The sequence below is a fragment of the Nannospalax galili genome, unplaced genomic scaffold, assembly GCF_000622305.1.
Source record: "Nannospalax galili isolate Female #2095 unplaced genomic scaffold, S.galili_v1.0 scaffold315, whole genome shotgun sequence".
Taxonomy (NCBI): Eukaryota; Metazoa; Chordata; class Mammalia; order Rodentia; family Spalacidae; genus Nannospalax; species Nannospalax galili.
Window position 1 is genome coordinate 1333784 of NW_008336851.1, and position 23455 is coordinate 1357238.

General features: G+C 41.4%; 1 protein-coding gene across 1 annotated transcript in view; it reads right to left on the reverse strand.

Moving 5' to 3' along the window:
• Nucleotides 1–442: 442 nt before the first annotated feature.
• Nucleotides 443–23455, reverse strand: part of CUNH3orf70 (chromosome unknown C3orf70 homolog) — a 34960-nt gene continuing 11947 nt past the window's right edge. The window contains exon 2 of the mRNA XM_008831323.3: nt 443–1931. Coding sequence (XP_008829545.1) covers nt 1375–1931 — 557 coding nt within the window. The 3' untranslated portion in view covers nt 443–1374. The remainder of the gene's footprint in view (nt 1932–23455) is intronic.

Sequence of the window (23455 nt, forward strand, 5' to 3'; positions counted from 1 at the left end):
AGGCCAGATAGGGCTACAAGGAGACCCTCCCTATTTCAAAAAAACAAAAATCAAAAAACAACAAAAAAGGAGAACACTTTTTATAAGTGCAGTTTAGGAACAGAATCCTAAAAAAGAGCTACGTAAAAAGGAAGTAATTATTCACTACTGTGTGGATGAGAGATGAGCTATGCATGTGACTACCATTGTAATGACAGGAAGGAGTTGTATATGGACTCTTCCTGACTCAGCAGTGAACTATTTCAACTGTTTTTGCATTTGCATTAAAAAAAATCCATGCATCATATGGAATTCCATTTCTTATCTAAGCCATTCTAATGCTTCATACACCCAAACGAAGCAGAATTAATCAAACCTATTAGATTTATTCCTAATCCCTAAAGGACTTCTGTCTTTTAGCATTTCCATGCTAACTAAAACTATTATTGTTTTTCTTAAGATGTCAGATGTGGCTGCCTCCCAAATACAATACCTACTCATAACTTCTTAAATGTTTCTCCCAGACCTGAAGAACAATTAAGAAAGCCAGGAAGATGTTGGGAAAGCCACCTGAGGTCAGCTCAAACACCGCAGCAACTCTCTGAGCTAGCTCAGGCCAAGTTCATCTCTCTTTTCCTTGGTTCCAAGGGCTTCCTGGGTACTGTGCGCTGCATGGTTCATGTCCCTTACTAGAATATGGGCCCCTTCATGGTGGGAGTTAGGTTATGAGCCATTCTGAGTCCCTACCACTCTGCAGCATGTCTGTAGGTACTTAGCCAAAGCTGGATTAAACATGAAACTACAGATGTCCATCTCTTCTCACATGTAGATCTGGTTCCGCCCAAGACACAGAGGTCTGTGCAGACCTGGCCCTCACAGGGCCCAAGGGGGCTTCCAGTGACCTCCTAGAAGTGTGCTGAGACCACTTAAGTCCAGAGCCAGTGCGGGTGGTAAGGAGAAGGGGAAAGGGCAGAGCGGCATTGCTAGCACACACTCTTCCCTGAAGGGAGCTGTCCCCTCCAACTCTGTGACCAGCAGAACATGCCTAAAGGAAGCCAAGACAGTTTTTCCACAAAGGACTGGCTAGCTGTAAATATGGTCGCCTTCACTCTGAAGAGCACCTCCGTCTGGTCCACAACACTCTGATCCCATCACTCTCCAAGTTCTCAGTGAAATTAAGGCTGGGTCACAATTCATGACACCAGATGCTACATAGAAAGCAAGTCAAGATATAAAAGAAAACTGTAAGAAAATGTTTTAGTTACAAGACTAATTTAAGAGTGACAGTAATCAGCGGACCGCCAAACTGCTACTATTGGTCATGGGGGTTAGAAAACACCGAAAACATTGGAAAAGGACTCCTCAAACCGAAGTACCAAAGCTCAGGGTGACTGACTACACGGTGGTTTCGATGGTTTCGATCACTTCCAGGTCGGACTGCGACGGGGAGAGAAGGGTGCACTCGTCTGGCTCCCAGCTGCTCTCGGGACTGTAATCTTCTTCAGAACTTAGTTCCGCTCCTTCTTCTGTGTCCTCGTCACATGACTCCACATAGTGAGCCCCAATTGCATTGATCCCCGAGTCCTCAGAACTTGAGGGGGAAGAGCAGTGCTCTAGCTTTGCTGTATCACTCTCTTCTGAAATTAAGGCATCGTGTGCAGAGACGTCCCCAGGGCTCAGCTTCTGGGGATGGGGCACCTGTTGCTTCTGCACATAGCACATTTTCCCATTAATACATTTCACCTGATAGTTGTCAATGAAGAGATCTGAGATCATGCAGTACCTTGGTGAGTCAGGGGGAAGCGGAGGCTGGAAGACAGATGCGAACTTCAAAAAGTGTTCAGTGAGCGAGACTGAAATCTGAATGGTATTGGTGGGCTCTCGGGGCCTTGCAGGGATCTCGGTGCTTGGCAGCTGCTCCACGGGGGTCATAGGCTGATACACATATTTGCCTGTAGGGCACACAAGACATGACTGAAATCGAGGACTACTATACAGGCCATATTAACATAGTTCTAACAGTTTGGTTCTGAGGATTCATGTTCTCTAAATATCTCAGTGACATCTGGAGCAAAACATAACAGCATCACTCAGCACGGCCGTAACTACCAGACGCAACGTGCTACATTTATTTTCATCCAAGAAACTAAACATACAGTCTGAAATTTAACTTAGATATTCTCAGTACCCACCTAGCTTGTGTGAGGCCTTGGGGTCAGTCCTCAGAACTACAAACAATGACAACAAAAACACAAATTTTGAGCTGTCCTAATGGCTCTGACACAGGTGGGTAAACCCTGTAGCCCTCATCTGAAAAGATTTACCCATCTCTTGACACACAATGCCCAGATACAGTGTAGCTGTAAAATATTATCTGGAAAAAGCCATCATATTGTGATTGTACGCTAGTTAATGTTTCAAGCACATAAGAAAATGTTTATTCATTTAGATTTTCATATCTCCATATTCAATAAAAATATAACTTTCCAGATTCTTTTTTTTTTTTTAAAGAAGGAAAAGACTAGGAATTGCATTCTGAGGCATCTATTATAAGTTAGATATTCATCTAGAGTATTTGCTGTGACAGCTGGGCTCCTCCTGCAAGACAGCACCATCAGCTCTGCTGGGTGGCAGATCGTGTCTGGTCACTTCATGCCATCATTCTCTGACACCCAGATATGTTTACATGCTTAGTAACCTACTGTATGTATGTACCTCGTTAGGTTTGGGGCTTTTTTTTTGTTTTTTTTTTTTAAATAAACGGTTATGTATATTTTATTCTTTTGAAAAAAAAAAAAAGCCCTCTGGGAGAAATACAAACTTTTTGTTTGTGCAGATAATTTTTTTTTTGGCCTTTTTGAGACACAGTCTCCCTGTAGCCCCAGCTGGCCTATAACTCACTATGTAGATCAGGCTGGCCTTGAACTCACAGAGATCCTCCTGCCTCTGCCTCCCAAGTGCTGGGACTGAAAGTGCGCACCACCACTTCTGGCTATTTTAAAGCAGGTAATTTTGTGGTTGTTAAATGTGTGCCCCTATTGACAGATGAAATACATGGCTTTTAGGAATGCAAAGTAATTTTAATATTAGCCTAAGTCAACTATAATTAGGAAGATAAATCTTCTGAAGAGAGAAAGAAGAGAGGCCTAAGGTAAACTGAAGGCACAGTTCAGTTCCTTGATTTTATATCAAATCACAATTGTTTTATTTAATTCCCCAGAGCATTTAATATTTTGAAAGAAATGCTATTTAGTAATTTCTACAGTGTCCATTAGTCATTAAGTTGAGAAGTAAACCATACACTAAAAGCAAATGAAAACAGCATTTACAAAAACCAATTATTTCTTATGGCTGGACTCTCCACCTGCCTGGCAGTCATCAGCATACTAGCATTTTTTCACTTTGCCTGCGAAAGTACTAAATACTGGGCTGGTTTTACAGCAGGAGTTAGTCAGTTCCCGGTGGGGGTTCAGAGGGCCAACCAGAAGAGTAAAGAAGGATAACAGCAGGACGAAGGCTGTGTGGACATGGAACTAAAGTCAGTGTGCCTGGGTGTGGGTACCACAGCAAACCATGAAGATCACTGAGAGGGACCGAAAACAGACACAGAGGGGATTTTAGAGTTAATTCATGCTAATGGACCAGAAAGAGGAAAGATGGCAGTTAGGAAGGATGAGGCAGACAGGAGGAGACTTCTGATTTGAGTCCTAACATGCTCTCGGTTCTTGGACTTTCATGAGTAGTTAATATTCTCACATTTTCATTTTTCCCAACATAAATAGGGTTAGTATGACTTTCTTCATACAGTGGTTAAAGGACTGTGAAAATGCTTTCAAACATTAGCTCAGTGTCTAGTATACTGTAAATATCCAGTTATTCTTATTTATGGAAGGCAGAGCTGCCCAGCCTTGCCTCTATTTGACCAGCCTTGTTGAGCTAGTGGCCTCTGAGCCCTGAGACTTTGCTACATGCTGTATGCAGCAGAGTCCTCCCGTTGACTCTGAATCAGCTCTCTGACACCCTGCTTTCTTCACCTACACCCCACACCTGCTTTCATTCCACTTTCAAACTAATACCACTGAACCTTAATTATGTGCCAGGTACTGGGGACATGAGGCTATAAAACAAGCTCTGAGCCACTGCAGCAAAACAATCTAGGAAAGGTCACATTATCGCAAAGGTAAGCAATCACAAGTGCTAAGTAAAAAGTGATAGGAAGGCCAAGCAAAACCATGATGAGGAACTGCACTGACATGATTTGGCCTAGGCAGCTAGGGACGGCATCTCTCAGGAGGAGGCAACAGTTAGTGCATTTCGCTTCAGGACTGGATGGAAAGAATGACAGAGGCCTAGAGTGGCTGAATCACGAGGAATGTGAGACAACAGTGCTGCAGGCCAGGCGATGCAGGCCAGTGACCACACTGACCACTGAAGAGACAGCTGTAAGGAGAAGTGATGTGACTGAATGGGCTTTCCTCCTCTTGCACTTCTGCTTCTCTCACTGAAGGCCTCAGACAAACCTAACCAAAAACACCAAGCAGAAGTCAGCCATCCAGAAACACCCTTCTCCCAGGATTCAACTCAGATCTGGATTTCAGTCAGACAGGCGATAGGACAGAGGTGGTAGAAGCAAGCACTGCCAAGCAACCCACATGGAGAAAGCCCCTTACCAACAGACGTTTGTAATCCCCACACTCTGGTCCACATTTCACCCTGAAGTACAGCAACCAATACAGTGAGATTTGTCTTTAAAAGAACATTTCCGTTAGTGCTGTAAGCCGAACACAGAGAAGCTATCCAGCACGCTAGCGCTCTTAGGAATTCACTGTAGCCATCTGAAAGAGAAAAATAAAACTCTACACCTTTTAGAGCATACCTTTTACATACAGCCGAGTCTTCTTGTTGAAGGGATTTAAGGGCTATGCAACAAACCCACGTGTTGGGGTTGAGGAGAAGATCAGAAGTACAATGTACTGTACTCAAAATTCAGATCAGCTCACACAAACATCACTAACACTGCAGGAGGAAAGGGAAGTATGAAGTTGTAGTTACAGACTATACCTAGTCAGAGACAAGTGAAGGCTAGAAGATCTAGAAAAGGTTTCCACTGTCATCTAAAGGAGAGTTAGCGCCTGAAGAAAAGAAGGAAAGTGGCATGCCTTATGCAGAAGCCCAGCCAGTGAAGGAGTGTGAGTGAGGGATGGTGGGGTAAGCAGCCTGGCTGGAGCAGTGGGCCCTCCTATGACCAAGACCAGTCTCAGCACCTAGATAATTGGGAAAGAGTAGCATCCTTCCTTGCTGTAGAAGGCAGGATGCTCTAAGAGCAACTGTGCTGAATAAACTGGCACAAAAGAACCCTTTCAGATACAGACAACTCCAGCTGAAAGAGAACCCAGTCAGGGCCAGAGTTCAGAGCCATCCTGATGAGTTCAGCCAACACATGCACACTCTCAGGGTTGTAGTTCCTTGTGCGTAGATATGCACGTTAGTTTTAACTGTAAACTTGACACAGTCTAGAATCACCTAGGAATAGAGTCATGCTTGAGACACTATCAAGATCAAGTGGCCTGTGGGCATGTCTGAGAGATGCCTTGATTGTTAAATGATTCATTGCACTATGGGTGGAAGCATTCCCTAGGCTAAGCCCTCAATTATTTAGAGTGAAGAAAGCTAGCTAAGCGAGCACACGGCAGCGTGGGTGTGTTAGTTTCTCTCTGTTCCTGACTATGGATGAGACATGACTAGCCACTTGAGTTCCTCCTTGACTTCCCGTCAGTGACAGACTATGACCTGGAATTAAAAGCCAAATAAACCTCTTCCTTCCATAAGTTGCTTTTGGTCAGGGTGTTTTACCATTGCAACAGAAGTGAAACCAGAACAGCAGCCAAATAGGGATTTAATATAGTGACTATGTCAACGTCTTTCCACTCACTCTGGAAAGCCTATTCATCTGCCTGGAGCTATTCTGCAGAGCTGGTAGAACACAGTAACTGCTTAGAAAAGATAGCTGAGGGAGTTCTTTCTCTGGGATGGGTCACTAGGGATGGCATGAAGCATGAAAACCTTATGTTCAGAAAAACAGCAGCTGATAGAGCAATTTGCAGTACAAGAATACACACTCAGGGTCCAGCGTGGTGGCACACATCTTTAATCCCAGCACTTAGGAGGCAGAAGCAGGGAAATCTCTGTGAGATCAAGGCCAGCCTGGTCTACATGCCAGCTGAGACTACAGGGAGACCTCTCTTTCAAAAAGTCAAAAAAATTTACATACTCAGAAATGACTGATGGGGTGATGGAGGGAAGCAGCTGACTGCGGAAGCTCCCATCATGACAGGGAGAGAAAGCTGTGTGAGTGATGATGTTGGGAATAATAAAATTGAAAGTCATTATAATGGATCTTCTAAAATAATTAGAGAAGACCATTTCTGCCTCCTACTTTTCCCTTCAAAATCTTTATGCAGAGGGTGAGTCACAAGATTGGACAACAGGTTTCTAAAATGCAATTTGAGAAAAATCCATTTAGAAATACATAAATGCCTACAGCAGGTATCAAAGTAGACCTGGCCTGATGCTTGTGTGGCTCTCTGTCATGCTACTAGCATGCAGCTGTGGATGCTCACATATCCCAAAGGTGATCAGCAGCCACACATTCAATAGACACCCTGCTGACAGACCAAAGTTAAGAAAAAAGGCACTGTCTTCTGTCACGTTGATTAATTGATCTGAGGATGAAAAGCTTATAAATGCACAAGAAAAGGGTTGTATTAGTTAGGGCTCTCCACACAAACAGAACGAGCTTCTATACAGAATTATACATAGAATTAAATCGGCTTCAAAATAGTAGCAACAGCTGTACCACACCCAAAAGGTTGAGAACCCAGTCTTTGAGGCCCTTTGAGACTGTGGGTGCCTCAGCAGTTGGAGGAGTCCCACAGTGACTGTCTCACACCGAAGAGACCCAAAACTCGGGAGCTGCTGGCTGCCTCAGCAGTCTGGAGGGCTCCTGGGGGCTGCTGGTCCTCAGCCAATGATGGAAGCCTGGAAACACTGATTCTGATATCAGTGAAGGAGTCAGCAGCCATAACAGAGTAAATTAACTCACCAGGGAGAGGGAAGGTCAAACAAAAGGCTAACAATCTTCCTTCTGCCAAGCTCTTTTATCTGGGCTGCTACCAGAAGGTACTGCCCATATTTGGGGTGGGTTGAGGTGATTCTAATTTGTGGCAAGTTGACATTAAAACCAACCATCATAAAGATGCTAACTAGACTAGTTTCAAGCATCTGGAGTGACTGTGCTTAGTGAGGGCTCAGCAGGGACTCAGGAAGTGTAACAAATTTTTTAAAAATATAACTCTGCAAAAGGTTATTTTTATAGGTGCCATGTCTGATCATTATTCATGGACCTTTTTTTCAAAATTATACAAACTAATGTAGTATTCTGGAACATTATACTTCAATAATCAGCCACAATAATAAACACATTCCAAATATCAACAGGATACAATTTTAAAAACCAAGTTATTAACATTTATGAACATGAATTATAGTCCCCAATATAATTAAAGAAAATATATTTATCATGTTTTTGTTTTGTTTTTCAATCAGCTGTAGAAATTACCTGTCATTTCTCTCAGGAAAGTTTGAAAATTAGTGCCACTGGAGAATCCCAAGAATTGGGGGCAAGAAGTATCAAATTTAGTATTTAACAGCTAGACAGTGTGCTTATTCATTATGCATTTAATTTTGCGGAATGAGGGCAAAGTGGCCAGACAATGACATCAAACCCCCTTTGGATCTCTGTTGGTGGGCCACCTCTTCATGCAGCAGCTAGGGTATGAAGTCTATACAAGGAGACACTCCACAACTGACATTAAACAGTAAAGAAACCGCCCCCCCCCCAAAAAAAAGATTCAGAGAACAGTAAGACAGTGAATGCGCCTATCACCTCTCAGCTCCAAATCTGCCCTTCCACAACACAGATGCTGGACCAAAACAGACAGAATTCCTGTAAGTATATTTCCTTTACACACAATGTAGCATTTTCTCAGAAAGTGCTAGATATACACTACAGGATGAAGGGGCTCTCCTGGTGATGTTCACTACATCGACCATATGGGACTTGTGGTTCTGGCGGCAACCTCACAAACAGATCTAGCAGTAGTCTTCCCCAGACTCCTCCACATGGAAACCAGCATTCCCAAGTCCTCCTGCCCACACCAACCTCTGCTCCCTCTGCATAGTCAACTATAAGCAGCAGATTGTCTGCACCCACCTGCACTCCTAAGGCTGCTTCCTGCATGCCAACCCCTCAACTTTCTTCATTGCTATCCCAGGTGTTAAACATAACTATCTCCAACGAAGCCTCCACCGCAGCCTCAGGAAGGGAAACTCCTTCCAAGTTTGACCTTCCTGTGACATTCTCCTAGTATCTCCAGGAACCATACAGAATTTCTTCAACACTTAGACTGTTAACTCTTCATTTAACCTACTATTTGGCTTCTATCCCTTGACTGGAAGCAAGCTGATTCAATGACATGAAGGTATGGAATTTCTAGTAGGTAATGACTGTCTACTTAGAAAATATGTTAAGAAATATAGCAGTTGGGGCTGGAGAGATGACTCAGCAGTTAAGAGCACTGGCTGCTCTTGCAGAGGACCCAGGTTCAATTCCCAGCACTCACATGACAGCTAACAACCATCCATAACTCCAGTTCCAGGGGAATGCAACACCCTCCTCTGACCTCTGTGGGCACTGCACAGAGGTACATACATGTAGGCAATACACTCACACACATAAAATAAAAATAATAAAATTAGCCAAGTGTGGTGGTATACACCTTTAGTCCCAGCACTCAGGAGGCAGAGGCAGGCAGATAGATCTCTGTGAGTTCAAGGCCAACCTAGTCTACACAGTGAGTTCAGACCAGCTGGGGCTACAGGGAGACCCTGTCTCAAAAAGGCTAAATAAATAAATAATAAAATTAAAAATAAAGCCCAAAAATAAATAAATAATAATAAAAAACTTTAAAAAGACATACAGCAGTTTAGGGTGGAGATATGGCCCAGTGGTAGAGGACGTGCTTGGCATGTGTAAAACCCTGGGTTCAACCTCTAGCATCTCAAAGATACAACAACTAGCCTATATGTTTGGAACCTATACTAACAAATGATGAATGTTATGCATTAAATATTAACAGTTCTTACGGTGTTATCAAATTGGACACATTGATAATTTTAACAACTAAACTTAATATTACTGGGACAGGATTTTATAATAATACATTCTAATACCTACTTTTCAAGTAACAGGGCCTTTGCTACTTGAATATTTATCAAAAATTAATGACAAAAAATTTTAAAAAACAAAGAAATCTCTTACTGAATACCCTTGATTATTCTCATCTAAAAGAATATCATATAGATCTAGAAATGCTTCCTTTAACAAATGGGATTCTGAGCCCATCTTAATTCCACAGTAAAACCATCAACAGAACAGCAGGAGTAACAGTCATCAGCTTTATGAATGTGGCAGTGCAGGGCAAGCAGAGCTCTTCCCCACAGGACTAGGACAGACCCTGGGAACAGCAGGGAGGCAGCTGCTGCCAGCCAAGCACAAAAGACTGAAACGTATGAGGGAAAAATCCTGACATTATGTGACGTTCTAGACAAAACTGGAGCTGTGTAAGGGAAGCCTATGGCATCTAGTGCTGGGATGGGTGTGTGAAGCTTTGTCCACAATGAGCTTGTGGAAATTTATGATTACAGCAGACACTTGGAGAGTGTTAGTCTGCTGCTGTACTGAAAAGATTTGGTAATATTGCAATGCAGATTTTCAAGGCCAAATAAGATTTTTGTGTATCTGATGAGGTTTTAAAAATTATCACTTGAGCTGGGTGTGGTGGCGCACACCTTTAGTCCCAGCACTGGGGAGGCAGAGGTAGGCATATCATTGTGAGTTCTAAGCCAGCCTGGTCTACATAGTGAGTTCAGGTCAGCTGGGACTACAGGGAGACACTGTCTTAAAAAGACAAAAAAAAAATTATCACTTGAAAATATAAGGGAAAGAGGCAATAGACACAAATGTGAGCCTTGCAGAGAACAAAGCCACAGTCCCACAGAAAGAACAAAGCAGGCTGTCCAGGTGCACTGGCTCAGGATGTGTCTGGGTTAAACTAAGCACCATCCCAGGGAGTGTCTGACTACAGATGCTGGCTCAAAGGGGTCTCCTGATGTTTTTGAAAACAGCATCAACCGAGGAATTAAACACAAAGTTGACAATGAAGTACCAAATAGGATCTGTGAGTCCTCTGCAGACTGATTTTAAAATGCCACATGAGATTACTTGATGGGTTCAAACAAAGAGATTAATGGGGCTTTCATTACTTTTGTTAGATAAAAGCAAACCTCATCCTATTCAAAACTATTATCTACTAGAGACCAATGATTAATGTTAATAATTCAGAAATCTATAGTTTTTTCATAACATCATAAAAGATTACAAAATTTTGTAATGACAGCCAAAAGGACCGTCCCTCGCAGGAAACATTTTTTTGTCTTTTTGAGACAGGGTCTCCCTGTAGCCCCAGCTGGCCTGGAACTCATTATGTAGACCAGGCTGGCCTTGAACTCACAGATCCACCTGTCTCTGCCTCCCAAGTACTAAGACTGAAGGCATGTGCCACCATACCCATCTTAGGAAATATTCTTGTAAACTCAACTAACTGGCTGTTTTCTTGCTTGCTAGGTATGACAATTAATTTTATGTGAACTTGGAGGGTGTTTCTGGACCAGATTAATACTGAAGTCTGAACTTTGAGTGAAAAATCTGCTGAAGACTAGAATAGAACAAAAGCACTAGCTTCCAACTCCCAGTGACTCTGCGGTGGCCTCTACACTTCCCTGTATCATCACTCTCCGGGGTCTCCAGCCTGCTGCTCCACACTGCAGATCTGACTTGACAGTCTGTGTAATCACATGAGCCAATCCCTTCTTTCCTCCCTCATCCTCCTGTTTCTCTGGAAATCATTGACTATACAGTGGGGCCGCAATGACCAGCAAAGGTGGTAAATATTACAAACATGACCAACTTTACCTTCCACTAAAGACAACACATGGCCAACTCTAGTCAAAAGCTTTTTCAAGCTTTTTCTTTCATGAGACAGGAAGGAGGATTTTCCACACTGTCTTTGTACTTAGGTTCTCTCTTTCTTTTGGTTACTTTGGCTAAGGGTCTGTGAACCTTTATCTTCTCAAAGAATCAACTCTGACTGATGGTTACACATCCTGAGCTATAGCCCAAAGGTTCTGGCAAGTTGTGCTATAATTTTTACTTGATTTTTAGGGCATCATTCATTCAAGAAGGTAGTGTTCAGTATCCAAGTGTTTGCAGTTTTAGTTTGAAATCTACTTTATCAGATATGAAAATGGTTACGTACTTTGTTTCTAGCTTCCCCTTGGTAGGTTGATTTCCATCCTTTGTCTCGTAGGTTTTATGATAATCTTTGTCAGTTGAAGTTTATTTCTTGGAGACAACAATTAGTTTGACTTTGATTTTCAATCCAACCAGTCTGCATCTTTTACATAGTGACTTAATGGCATTTACTGTTATTACTGAGAGCAGTTTACATTTCCATCAGGCAGATTTTTAGAAATGTGTAACCCCAGGGATTTGACGATGCAAAGTGTTCAGGAAGGCCTGGCCTGAGTACTGAAGAAAACGCAGGCTCACAGCGAGCTCTGCTACAGAAATGCCTAATGAATCTTTCAGTAAAACCTGAAAAGACTAAACTTTCCAATTAGCTGCATCCCAAAACAAAGTGTAAGAACATTTGCAGGCACACAAAAAATTCAATAACCTAGAAAGTAAGCTTTACAATGCTGGAAACCAATTAAAGAGTACCAGAAAATGTCAAATAAAGAAATACAAGCATAATATGGAAAATATCAATGTCAAAATCTCACCCATAATGAAAAGAGACATTAAAATCGGCAGACATTAAAAACTAGCATAAGTATATTATGTGCATTCAGTGTGCTAAGCAGATGCAAATTGATACACACAAGCTAAAGGATAAAGACACTGCACCAAGGGGACACAGTCCTGGGCTTTTTATTTTATTTTTTATCTTTTTCAGACAGGGCTTCCTTGTAGTCCCAGCTGGCCTAGAACTCACTATGTATACCAGGCTAGCCTTGAACTCACAGAGATTGACCTTCCTCTGCCTCTCGAGTGCTAGAATTTAAGGCATAGGTCACTACACCAGGTCCAACACTTTTAAAAAAGGAATCAATCTTTGTAGCATTAATGAGGCAATGCTTTGTTTGACAGGACACCAAAGCACAAGCAGCAACAACTAAAAACTTTGACTTCGGCAGATAAAAACCTTTGTGCTTCAAATGATACAATGAAGAAAGTGAAGACAATCCACGAAAGGGAAGGAGTATCTATAAACTGTGTAGCTAATAAGGGACTTAATCAGAGCACAGAAGAACTCTTACAATTCAGCCTAGCGTGGTAGCACAAGCCTTTAGTCCCAGCACTTGGGAGGCAGAGGCAGGTGAATCTTTGTGAGTTCCAGGCTAGCCTGGTCTACATAGTGAGTTCTAGGACAGCTGAAGCTACAAGAAGACCCTGTCTCAAAAGACAAAAAAAAAAAAAAAAGAAGTCTTACAACTCAGTAAGAACAAGAAAACTAATTCAGTGTTTAGATTGGCAAAAATCTAAACCCAACAGCTATCAAAATGTCTGAAAGCAAATCCTGAGCCCATCACTTGGTAGACAAAAGAAAAATGAGGAGGAACCCAACAGAGGGATGATTTTGGAAGTGCTCTTCAAGAAATTCCAATGGACTCTGATAAGAACATTTGAAATTTGCCCTGTTCTGACTTTTTTCTAGTTCCCTGTCTAGAACTTGTAATGCTAATTACTCTTGTCTTTACTTCTCCTTCACATCTCCTATTCACCAATCAAGGACTTTCTTTTCCCCCTACAGATAAGAGTTGTGCAATTTGGGAGTCTTTTAGATGACCCCCTGAAGGGGTACCCCAACTGCCTCACCCTGCATCCCTGTTCAGCATGGAAGAAGCCAGAGCAGTCCGTTTCCCAATTCCCTATCCGCAATTTGGGTAACCTCTTCAGAGGATGGTGTGATAAGAATAGGAGGTGGGAATTGGCTAAGCAGTTAGGGTAAAAAGACCCCAAAGACAAGTAGCCAGTTCCTTGGCTAAAAGTCAAAATGTCATTGGGCCTCTTAGCAACATACTCTGTTCCAAAGGCTAAAAATGTCTAAAGTATTTGCAAGCTCTTATCTAACCCTTAAGATTTTAGGGTTACCTTTTCAGAGGGGGGGATGTTAGAGTAGCAAAAACAAGAGAGCATGATGTTATCAGAAAAAGTGATGAGGAGATATGAAGGCGCTGGAGGGGAGGAAGTAGGCATGGATTTGATCAAAACACCTTATATGCCTATATGAACTTCTCAATAAATTATTTTTAAAAAAGAACTAGGAAAGACAAGCAAGCAATCAAAGAGCCCCTCACCACGTGGCTCATGAGGGTATGGGACACAGGAGCAAATAATGTCAGTCTAAGTCCTTCAGAAGCTTCACAGCTGAGTTATATAACCACCCATCCGTCCTTACGACATAAGCTGTTCAACCTAGGCCAGTGCAGGGGGGAGCAGTCGTTAATGGGATAGCTGGTGCAAGGCATTAAAGATACATGGTCATCACCAAAGGAAACTCCCATGATTAACAGGGGCTGGAGGACTATAAAGGAGGGACAGGCATTACTGAGAGAACTAGGTATGAGAAAAGCAATACATGATGCCCAGTTTGCTGGGCCATATAAAACTGTTCACCAGAGATATAAAGGAAAGCTTAAGTCAACTGGGACCTCGACAATGGTACAGAGCTTTAATGGTTTTGCTAAGCTCTTTAATGACTGACAGGATTTTTGTAAAGTGAGAGAGGCTTTAGCAGATCTAAGTGACTGTGACCAGCATGTAAAACATGTCTGTAGAATAACAGAACACCCTACAAAAGATATAAAAAAGACCAGACAGACAAAATGGTCCGTTTGGGTTACTCGAAGACAAACGTGGCAAGACTTATGTTGAGCCCAAATATCCAAAGAAAAAAATGACAGAAAACCAAATTCGGTACTAAGGAGTTTCTGGAAGGCTTTAAAACCAGGAGAACAGTTTACAAAAGGCATTCAAAGGATAAAAACTGTCCTAGGGGTGGTTAAGAATCCCCAAAGATTAAATAAGGTGCATTTCTCTCCTGATAACGGCTATGCTAGGGGTAGAAGCAGTTTTTCCTACCAGGGCCTCCCCCAGAAGCCAGGGATGGTTAATAGAGAGATGGACAGACATGGCTACAGTCAGAAGGCAGACCCAGGGCCTGCCTGACTCAGGGAATCAACAGGTTCAGTGGGGCAAGAGAAACCCCCTGCCTCCTTAGCCTGGTACAGGGTTAGGCAACTGGAGCCAGCACCTGTAAGTGTATCAAGGATAAAAGAATACAAAGAGACTCCATGTAAGATCCCCAGAATGTGGAATGACTCCAAAGGGCTAACTAAAGATAGTAAAGAACTAACCAAATTAATGTCTCTTACCCATGCTAACAGAGATCTATGGAGAAAGCAATTAATGCAAATGGGTAAAACCTTCCATGCTGTGTTACACCTTGTCTATGATTGATTTAATATATGATGTTAACCTTTGAGTGTTTTACAGATGTGAAACCCATTTGAGAGATACCTGAAGAGGGAGGAAATGCCAGCTATAGCTAGCTGTAAGATTCCTGGGAGTTTGATGGTTGGGTGAGACAAAAACAGAGGCTCCCAAACTATACAACTGTTAAGAAAAACTACAGTACCAGGGGTGGGGTGCCCCTCTCTATGAGGTGTTGGTCAGAGAGCTCCTAGAGGTCCTCCAATTCACCAAGGCTATTGCCACTAATGTCAGTTGTACACTAGAAAGGTTGGTAAGGCCATGTTGCTGAAGACATTGCATGATGTGACTGCTGGAGAAGAAAAGAAGGAGCCAAGACTAAGCTAAAACTTCTATGCCACTGGATGGATGGCTTTCATAGTGCCAGAAGGTGCTATGCAGATGGCTGGGGAAGAAAGGATCCCCTATGATTCTACTCAACAATGAACCCTGCATGCCACATGCTACGGACATGCCAAGCAATGCCTGCTAGTGCAATAATGGCTCGACTAACATATGTACTACTGACAAATTTCTAATTGGAAAAGGCCAGCTCCTAAGGGTGGAACACACATCTGGTGCTGTAGACCAGACCAACCCCCTGTGTCAGGGAAGACTACAGGCCCCAGCAGGGAAGCCGTTGCAAGTATACTGTTTAATGAATATGGTACACCTACTGGGATATCTTCTAGGCGTTTGTATTTACATTCATGTTTGTCTAGACATGTCTACTTCTTTCCATTTGTCTTTATAATAAGGAAAACGCCACTAAGATAGATCAGCAGCCACATCTTGAAGACGAATGATGGGGAGCCCCAAGAGATCACTATCTCACCATGACACAAGAGAGATTGCCCTGCATCTGTCACGCCCTCCAAGGCTCAGGGAAATTTGCAGAAGAAATGGCTGAAAGTGTGTAAAGAGCCAGAGGAAAGGGGTAGAGTGTAGCCCTGAAACCACTCATTCCTCTGAAAAGCCTGAGCAAGGGGTGAGTGCAGGGCACCCTTGGAAGAAAGGTGGAGCCTAGCACCAGCAGAGCTAGCAGCAGCTAGATTGGAATACAAAAAGGAAGTGTACGGCCAGCAGGGAAAATGGCAGCAAAAAGGGGCATCCACAGACCATGGGGTGAGACCCAGCTCAGGCAAAAGCCAAAGGAGACTGTGGGCGGGGCTGGAATGATGTGGTCTCTTTGAATGTCCTTCCTCCCTATCATACGAAACAACCATGCGAAACCCAAGCTAAGAATGCGTTATGCCAGTCTATTGACCTGAGTCAGGAACACGAGACCCTGAGCAAGTGAGAGTGGGTCAAACAGAGAGTGGGAAGGAGAAAATTTAGTGGAACAGGGGGTTATGGTGGGGTGTGGATGGGGGAGAGGTATAAAGATGAGTAAGATGTTTTGTATGAAATGCACAAAAGTTCAACAAAAATATACATAAACAGCTCAAAAAAAAGAAAGCTAATTCAGTGTTTAAATTGGCAAAAGATTTGAGTGGACTTTAAGAAGAAATTCAGTAAGCACAGGAAAGAATGCTCAGCATCATCAGTCTTTAGGGACACACAACTCAAAGCCACAATGGAGTAGCCCTTAACCCCTACACGCCCAGGATGCCCATAACTTAAAAACAGGCATTAATAAGAATTAGCAAGAATGTGCAAAAGCAGAACCTGCCAATGGGAACACAAAACAGCATGGCTGCCAATGGAACACGGAACAGCATGGCTGCCAATGGAACACGGAACAGCATGGCTGCCAATGGGAACATGGAACAGCATGGCTGCCAATGGAACACGGAACAGCATGGCTGCACTGACAGGCTATTCTGAGGGCTCAGCAGTTAAGATGGGAACACGGAACAGCATGGCTGCCAATGGAACACGGAACAGCATGGCTGCACTGACAGGCTATTCTGAGGGCCGGAGAGATGGCTCAGCAGCTAAGAGCACTGACTGCTCTTGCAGAGGACCCAGATTCTATTTCAATTCCCAGCACCCACATGGCAGCTACGAACCATCCTTAACTCCAGTTCCAGGGGAATCCGAAGCCCTCTTCTGACCTCTGCGGCACTGCACAACACGGGTGCACTCACATACATGCAGGCAATACACTCATACACATAAAATAAAGACAATATTTTTTTTAAAAAAAGAAAAGCTACTTTGCAAGTTCTTAAGTTAAATAATAGAGTTAGCATATGACCCACAAATTCCTTCCATAAATAGACAACTAGAGAAGTGAAAACCGTGTGTCACTGTCCATGGAGCCAAAAGCCGAAACAATCCAGATGAACAGAGGAACAGAAAGCAGCGTATCTGAACGCTACTCAGCAGTAATAAGAAATGTACTGATACCCACTACATTACAGGTAAGCCTTGAAAACACTACACTTCTGACACCAATCATAAAAGCTGGCAAAGTTTGATTGTATATATGTGAAATGTTTAGACTAGGCATATCTACAGAGACAGAATCTAGATTACTATTGCCTAGGGCTACAAGAATGACAGAGGAGTTGGAAGGCCAATAATTGACGTACACTCTCCTTTTAAGTAATAAAAATGTCCTAGAATTACAACTTTATGAATATACTAAAATACACAGGCATTAATAGACTTTTTAAGTGTTTATATGCTGTGTGTGTACATGTTTGTGTGTGCATTCAGGTATGTATGGGCATACATGCATGTGCATACATGTGTGTGGAAGCCAGGGGTGGACATTAGGTATCTTCCTCATCACCCTCCACTTCATTTCTTGAGACAGGGTTTCTCACTCTATCTGGAGTTCACCAATTTAGCTAAGTTGGCTGGACAGCTAGCTCCAGGGATCCTTTGGTCTCTGCCTTCCCAGTACTGGGATTTACAGGTAAGCACCACCACACCCAGCTTGGGTGCTGGGGATTGAATTGAGGTCCTCATACTTGCAAGGCAAGCACTTTACTGACTGATCCATCTCTCCCGTTCCAAAAAACTCAATAGACTTTTTTAACCAAAGAGAATATGCAAATAGCAAATCAACACTGGTCATTATGTAAATGCAAATTAAAACCAACATGCTCATCAATACCCACACATTTGGTGACACAATGTACTTCTGCCAAAATGTATGTTGCATTATTCTAACAGTCAATGTGTATTAGGGAATGGAGTTAGCTCATGAGTGGATTAGTGCCCTTAAAAGAAACTCTAGAGCTCCTTCTTTCCCTTCATCCCCTAGGTTCCTTGTATACCCTTCCCTCCCTCTTCCTTAAACTAACCCAATTTTTATCCAAAATGGAGATCTTCTTTAAAGGGTAAAACTCATTCAATTTTATGTCTTACAGGGTTTATACTGAGTTCAATATTGTATGACTGTATTAGTTCAACTGTGAAACTAAAAATTTACAGCCACCTTTGAAAGAGATGTATCCTTGCTCTGGAATGTGTTACTGAATATGTTCAAGCTGTAATGAAATGCTTCTTCTAATCATGCGGTTATTAAATTTTAAAAAATTTAAAAAAATAAACTTTAAAAAAAAAAAGAAAAGAAACTCTAGAGAGCTCTCTGGAGAAGCTTTAATAAGAAACTGGCAATCTGTAACCTGGAACACTATGCTTACCAAAACATAACCATGCTGGGTCCCTGATCTTCATCTACCAGCCTTATATAAAGAATAAGTTGTTTATAAGTACAAAATATGACACTTTAATGTTGGGCATGGTGGTGGCACATGCCTTTAATCCCAGCCCTTGGCAGGCAGAGGCAGGCAGATCTCTGTGAAACCAAGGCCAGCCTGGCTCCTTGGTGAGTTCCAAGCTAACTGGGGCTCGATAGATTAGATAGATAGATTAGGTAGAGAGATGATAGATGATAGATAGATATATAGATAGATAGATAGATAGATAGATAGATAGATAGATAGATGATAGATAGAGATAGATAGACAGAAGATAGATGATAGATAGATAGATGATAGATAGAGAGAGATAGATAGACAGAAGATAGATGATAGATAGATAGATAGATAGATAGATAGATAGATAGATAGATAGATAGATAGATAGATAGATAGATAGATAGATAGATAGATAGATAGATAGATAGATAGATAGATAGATAGATAGATAGATAGATAGATAGATAGATAGATAGATAGATAGATAGATAGATAGATAGATAGATAGATAGATAGATAGATAGATAGATAGATAGATAGATAGATAGATAGATAGATAGATAGATAGATAGATAGATAGATAGATAGATAGATAGATAGATAGATAGATAGATAGATAGATAGATAGATAGATAGATAGATAGATAGATAGATAGATAGATAGATAGATAGAGATAGATAGATAGAAGATAGATAGATAGATGATAGATAGATGATTGATAGATAGATGATTGATGATAGATAGATAGATAGATAGAATAGATAGATAGATGATAGATAGATAGATATAGATAGATAGATAGATAGATAGATAGATAGATAGATAATTTTATTATAGCAGCTTGGGAGAACATGAGGACACCTAAAACAAAAATATGACAACAACCAAATGCAGGCAAGAATGTGGAAGGAAACAGGGTCACTCACATTTTGCCAGTGAGAATGTGCAACAGTATAGCCCTCTGGAAATTTGCCAGTTTCCTTGAAAAATGAAGCATGTAACTATCATACAACCCATCAGTCGTACCCATTGATATTTACCCTGGAAAACTAAAGGGCTATGTTTACAAAGAATAGAAGTACACAAATACTTATAGGGATTCATTTGTAGCCAACTCAAAATAGGAAACAATTTAGGTATCTTTGCATGGGTGTATAGTTAAACTATGGAACATATATAACACAGCAATTAAAAAGAAACAAATTATTGACATATCCAGCAACTTGGTTGGGTCTCTAGAGACTTACAGTGTGTAAAGAAAGCCAACCACAAAAAGTTACATACTGTCTAATTCCTTTTATATAACATTTTGGAAATGTTAATAAATGGAGAACAAGCTGTATTGCCAGGGACTGGTGAGTGGTTGGTGCTGGAGGGAGAGTGCATGTGGCCACAAAAGGTTGTGATGAGCTAAACCCCCCATGATGGCAGTGCCCTTTACCTTCACTGCATCAATACCAACTTCCTAGTTGTGATAACAGTTGCAAGCTGTCACTACTGGAGACGTGGATAAAAGAAACACAGAGCCCCTCTGTATAATTTCTTATGGCCTCATGTGAAGCTACAATTATTGCCAAATGAAAATTTAATTAAAAGATGAAAAGGGAAAATCCAAAATTTGATCCTAATCAGAAATTAATGAACATAGGTGGGAACTACACAGAGAAAAATATTTCATGGGCATTTGAGATCAGTGCTGTGAGCATCCTTTCTAGGATGTAGTTTGAAGACAAAAACATTCAAACAAATTTGAACTTTAGTTATTGGTTGTTAATAGTTTTCCTGATGCTAAACTATTTTGTGTGCAGCTAATCACAGAAGAAATGAGCAAATATTATAATGTACTAGAAACCAGAGTGTTTGCAGAGATGGGAGGCCCAAGCATGCAATGAGGAAAGCACTCCCCACCCCGACTCTCTCTCTCTTACACACACACACACACACACACACACACACACACACAAAAAAAAAAGCTAACTCAAGATGGGTGAGTTCTAGCTTAAAAACACAAAAGGAGGGCTGGAGAGATGGCTCAGCGGTTAAGACCACTGACTGCTCTTGCAGAGGACGTGGGTTTGATTCCCCGCACCCACATGGCAGCTGTGAACCGTCCTTAACTCCAGTTCCAGGGGAATCTGAAGCCCTCTTCTAACCTCTGCAGCATTGCAAGACACAGGTGCACTCACATACATGCAAGCAACACACTCATAAACATAAAATTAAAAAATAAATAAAAAACACAAGAGAAAAAAACCAAGACTGTGAACATGTGTCCTTCAAAATTTACTAACCCCATAGAAATGGTCCCAGTGAGAGTAATTTTAGACTTAGTCTAAATTCTAGACAAAGAACTCAAAAGAACTAATAGAAAGAATCATGTTTAAAAACTTCAAAGTGAACAGGAATTAAACTCTTGAAGGAATTTCAAGAGAACACCCACAAACAAATTAATAAGATAAGGAACTCAATTCAGAACATAAAGACAGAATTCAATAAAGACATAGAAATACTTAAGAAAAACCAAACTAAAAAATGATGGTGAAAATGAAAAAATTCAATGTGTGAAAAAAGTAAAAAGCTCAGAGGAAAGCCTCATCAATAAAATGGATTATGTGGAGGACAGATTATCAGAGCTTGAAGACAACATAAAGAAACTGGATCATTTGGTCAGGTCAATGATATATTATAAATTATAATTTTTATTTTATAAACTTATAATTTATAAGTTTATAATTTAATTTTATGACTTAAAAAGTATGAACAGAATATGAAAGATATTTGCGAAAATATAAAAAGACCAAATATACAAATTATGAGCCTAGAAGGATAAGAATTTCATGCCAAAGGCATAAAAAATGTTTTCAACAAAAAACATAGAAAAAAATTTCCCAAATATGGGTAAAGAGGTATGATTTAAGTATGAGAGGCACAGCAAACATCAAACAGACAGGACTAGAAAAGAAACTCCCCACATAACGTAACTGTTAAAACACTAAACATATGGAACAAATAAAGTGTATTAGAAGCTGCAAAAGAGAAGCAAGTCACAAATAAAGGCAGGTCCATCAGAAGTACAGCTGGTTTTCCTCAATGGAAACTTTAAAAGCCAGAAGGACCTGGAAAGATGTATTTCAAGCTCTGAAGGATCACAGCTGCCACCCCAAACTAAAATACCTGGCAAAATTGTCTGTCACAATCAGAGAAAGAAAAACTTTCCATGATAAAAGCAGGCGATAGAATTTATGACCACCAATACACCCCTACAGACGATATGAGAAGGAATATTGTGAGACTGATGAGGATAAAGACATCCAAGAAACTACAGGGGAAAAAATGATGTTAAGATAGTTGGCAAGAAAATGCAAACTAAGAGAACACTAAACACTACAAAACCAAGTGACAGGAGTCAATGCGTGCGTTTCAGTAATCACTCTGAATACTAATGGTCTCAATTCCCCAAACAAAAGACACAGACTAGCAGACTGGATTTGAAAACAGGATCCTTCTTTTGCTATCTCCAAGAAATGTACCTCACCATCAAAAATAGACCATATCTTTGGGTGAAAGGATGGAAAATGACACTCTAAACAAATGGGACTAAACAAGCAGCTTCACTTTTCTGGCTCTGCCACCCACAGCACACACAGCTTGTCTCATAAGTCAGATTACTCTTGGTCCCATGGTCCAAGAATGTACAATATGCTGGGGTCTCTCTGCAACTGAGACTATACCTTCACCAATGGCCTCTCTTGGTCTTACATGGTGCCAAGCCTCAGACTCTCTTCATGAGTCCTTCGTTCTGCAGCGTTCATGCTGCCAAAACCAGTACCATGTGAGAGAGATGTACACATTCCCAAGTGCTGCTTTCAGCTGGAGATGCAGCCTTGGCTTCCTCCGGACAGTAGCTTCTGTACTAACCCTGAGGAGATGCTTCCCAGAGGATTTTGTTTCAGTGATGCTGATCTCTTCTTAATCACAACAGATTCTTCAGCCCCAGATGATCAGAAACCACAATTTCTCAATTCAAACTACCACACAAACAGCCCTGATAGTCTAGCTTTGCTTCCCTTGAAACTTCATGAGCCAAGCTTCCATCGTCTACATTTCTTCAAACTCTCACAGAACAGTTCACTAAGCTTCAAATACTCAGTGGCTTTTCCAGCCCAAAGTTCCAAATATTTCTACAGTCCTCCCCTAAACAAACATGGTCAGGTGTCTTCTGATACCAATTTCTGTTCTGGTTTGGTTTCTACTGCTGTGATAAAACACTGACCAAAAGCAAGTCTGGAAAAATGTGTTTATTTTGTTGTACTCTTCCAAGTGGCAGTCCGTCACTGAGGGGAGCAAAGGCTTAAGCAGAGCAGGAACGCAGAGGCACAACTGAAGCACAGATGGGAGAAGAACGCTGCTCACTGGGAGAAGAACGCTGCTCACTGGGAGAAGAACGCTGCTCACTGGGAGAAGAACGCTGCTCACTGGCTTGCTTCTCTAGTCTGTGCTCAGCCTGCTTCTTATGTAAGGACGGACCACCTGCCTGGGTATGGGCCCTCCCACATTACTTTACATTTAGGAAAATGCCTCACAGACACGCCCACTGGCCAATCTGATTAAGGAAATTCCCCAATTGAGATTCCCTGTTCCAAAGTATGTCAAGTTGACAAATGAAGCTATCCAGCACACAGCTCTGGCAAGTTGCTTTTTGATCTCCACATGGGAGCCGTGGTATATGTGTAACATACACACACAAATAAGTGAATAAATTAAGAAAAAACTCAGAGATCTCAAATAACTAATGATGCACCTTATGGCCTTAGAAAACAAGAGCAAACTATCTCCAAAACAGTAGATGTAAAGAGAGAAACTGAGGCAAAAATAACACCAATGAAATGAAGCCAATGAAGGTTGACATCATTCCAGAGATGCAGGGATGCTCCAACATCCGTCAGTCAATAAACGTCATCATACAAATGGACGCAGACAGAAATCACATGGTCATCTCAATAAATGTAGAAAAGGTCTTTGAGAAAATTCAATTTCTTCATGATAAAAGCTCTAAAGACTAGCGATAAAGGGAATATATCTCAAAACAATAAAAGATTATATATA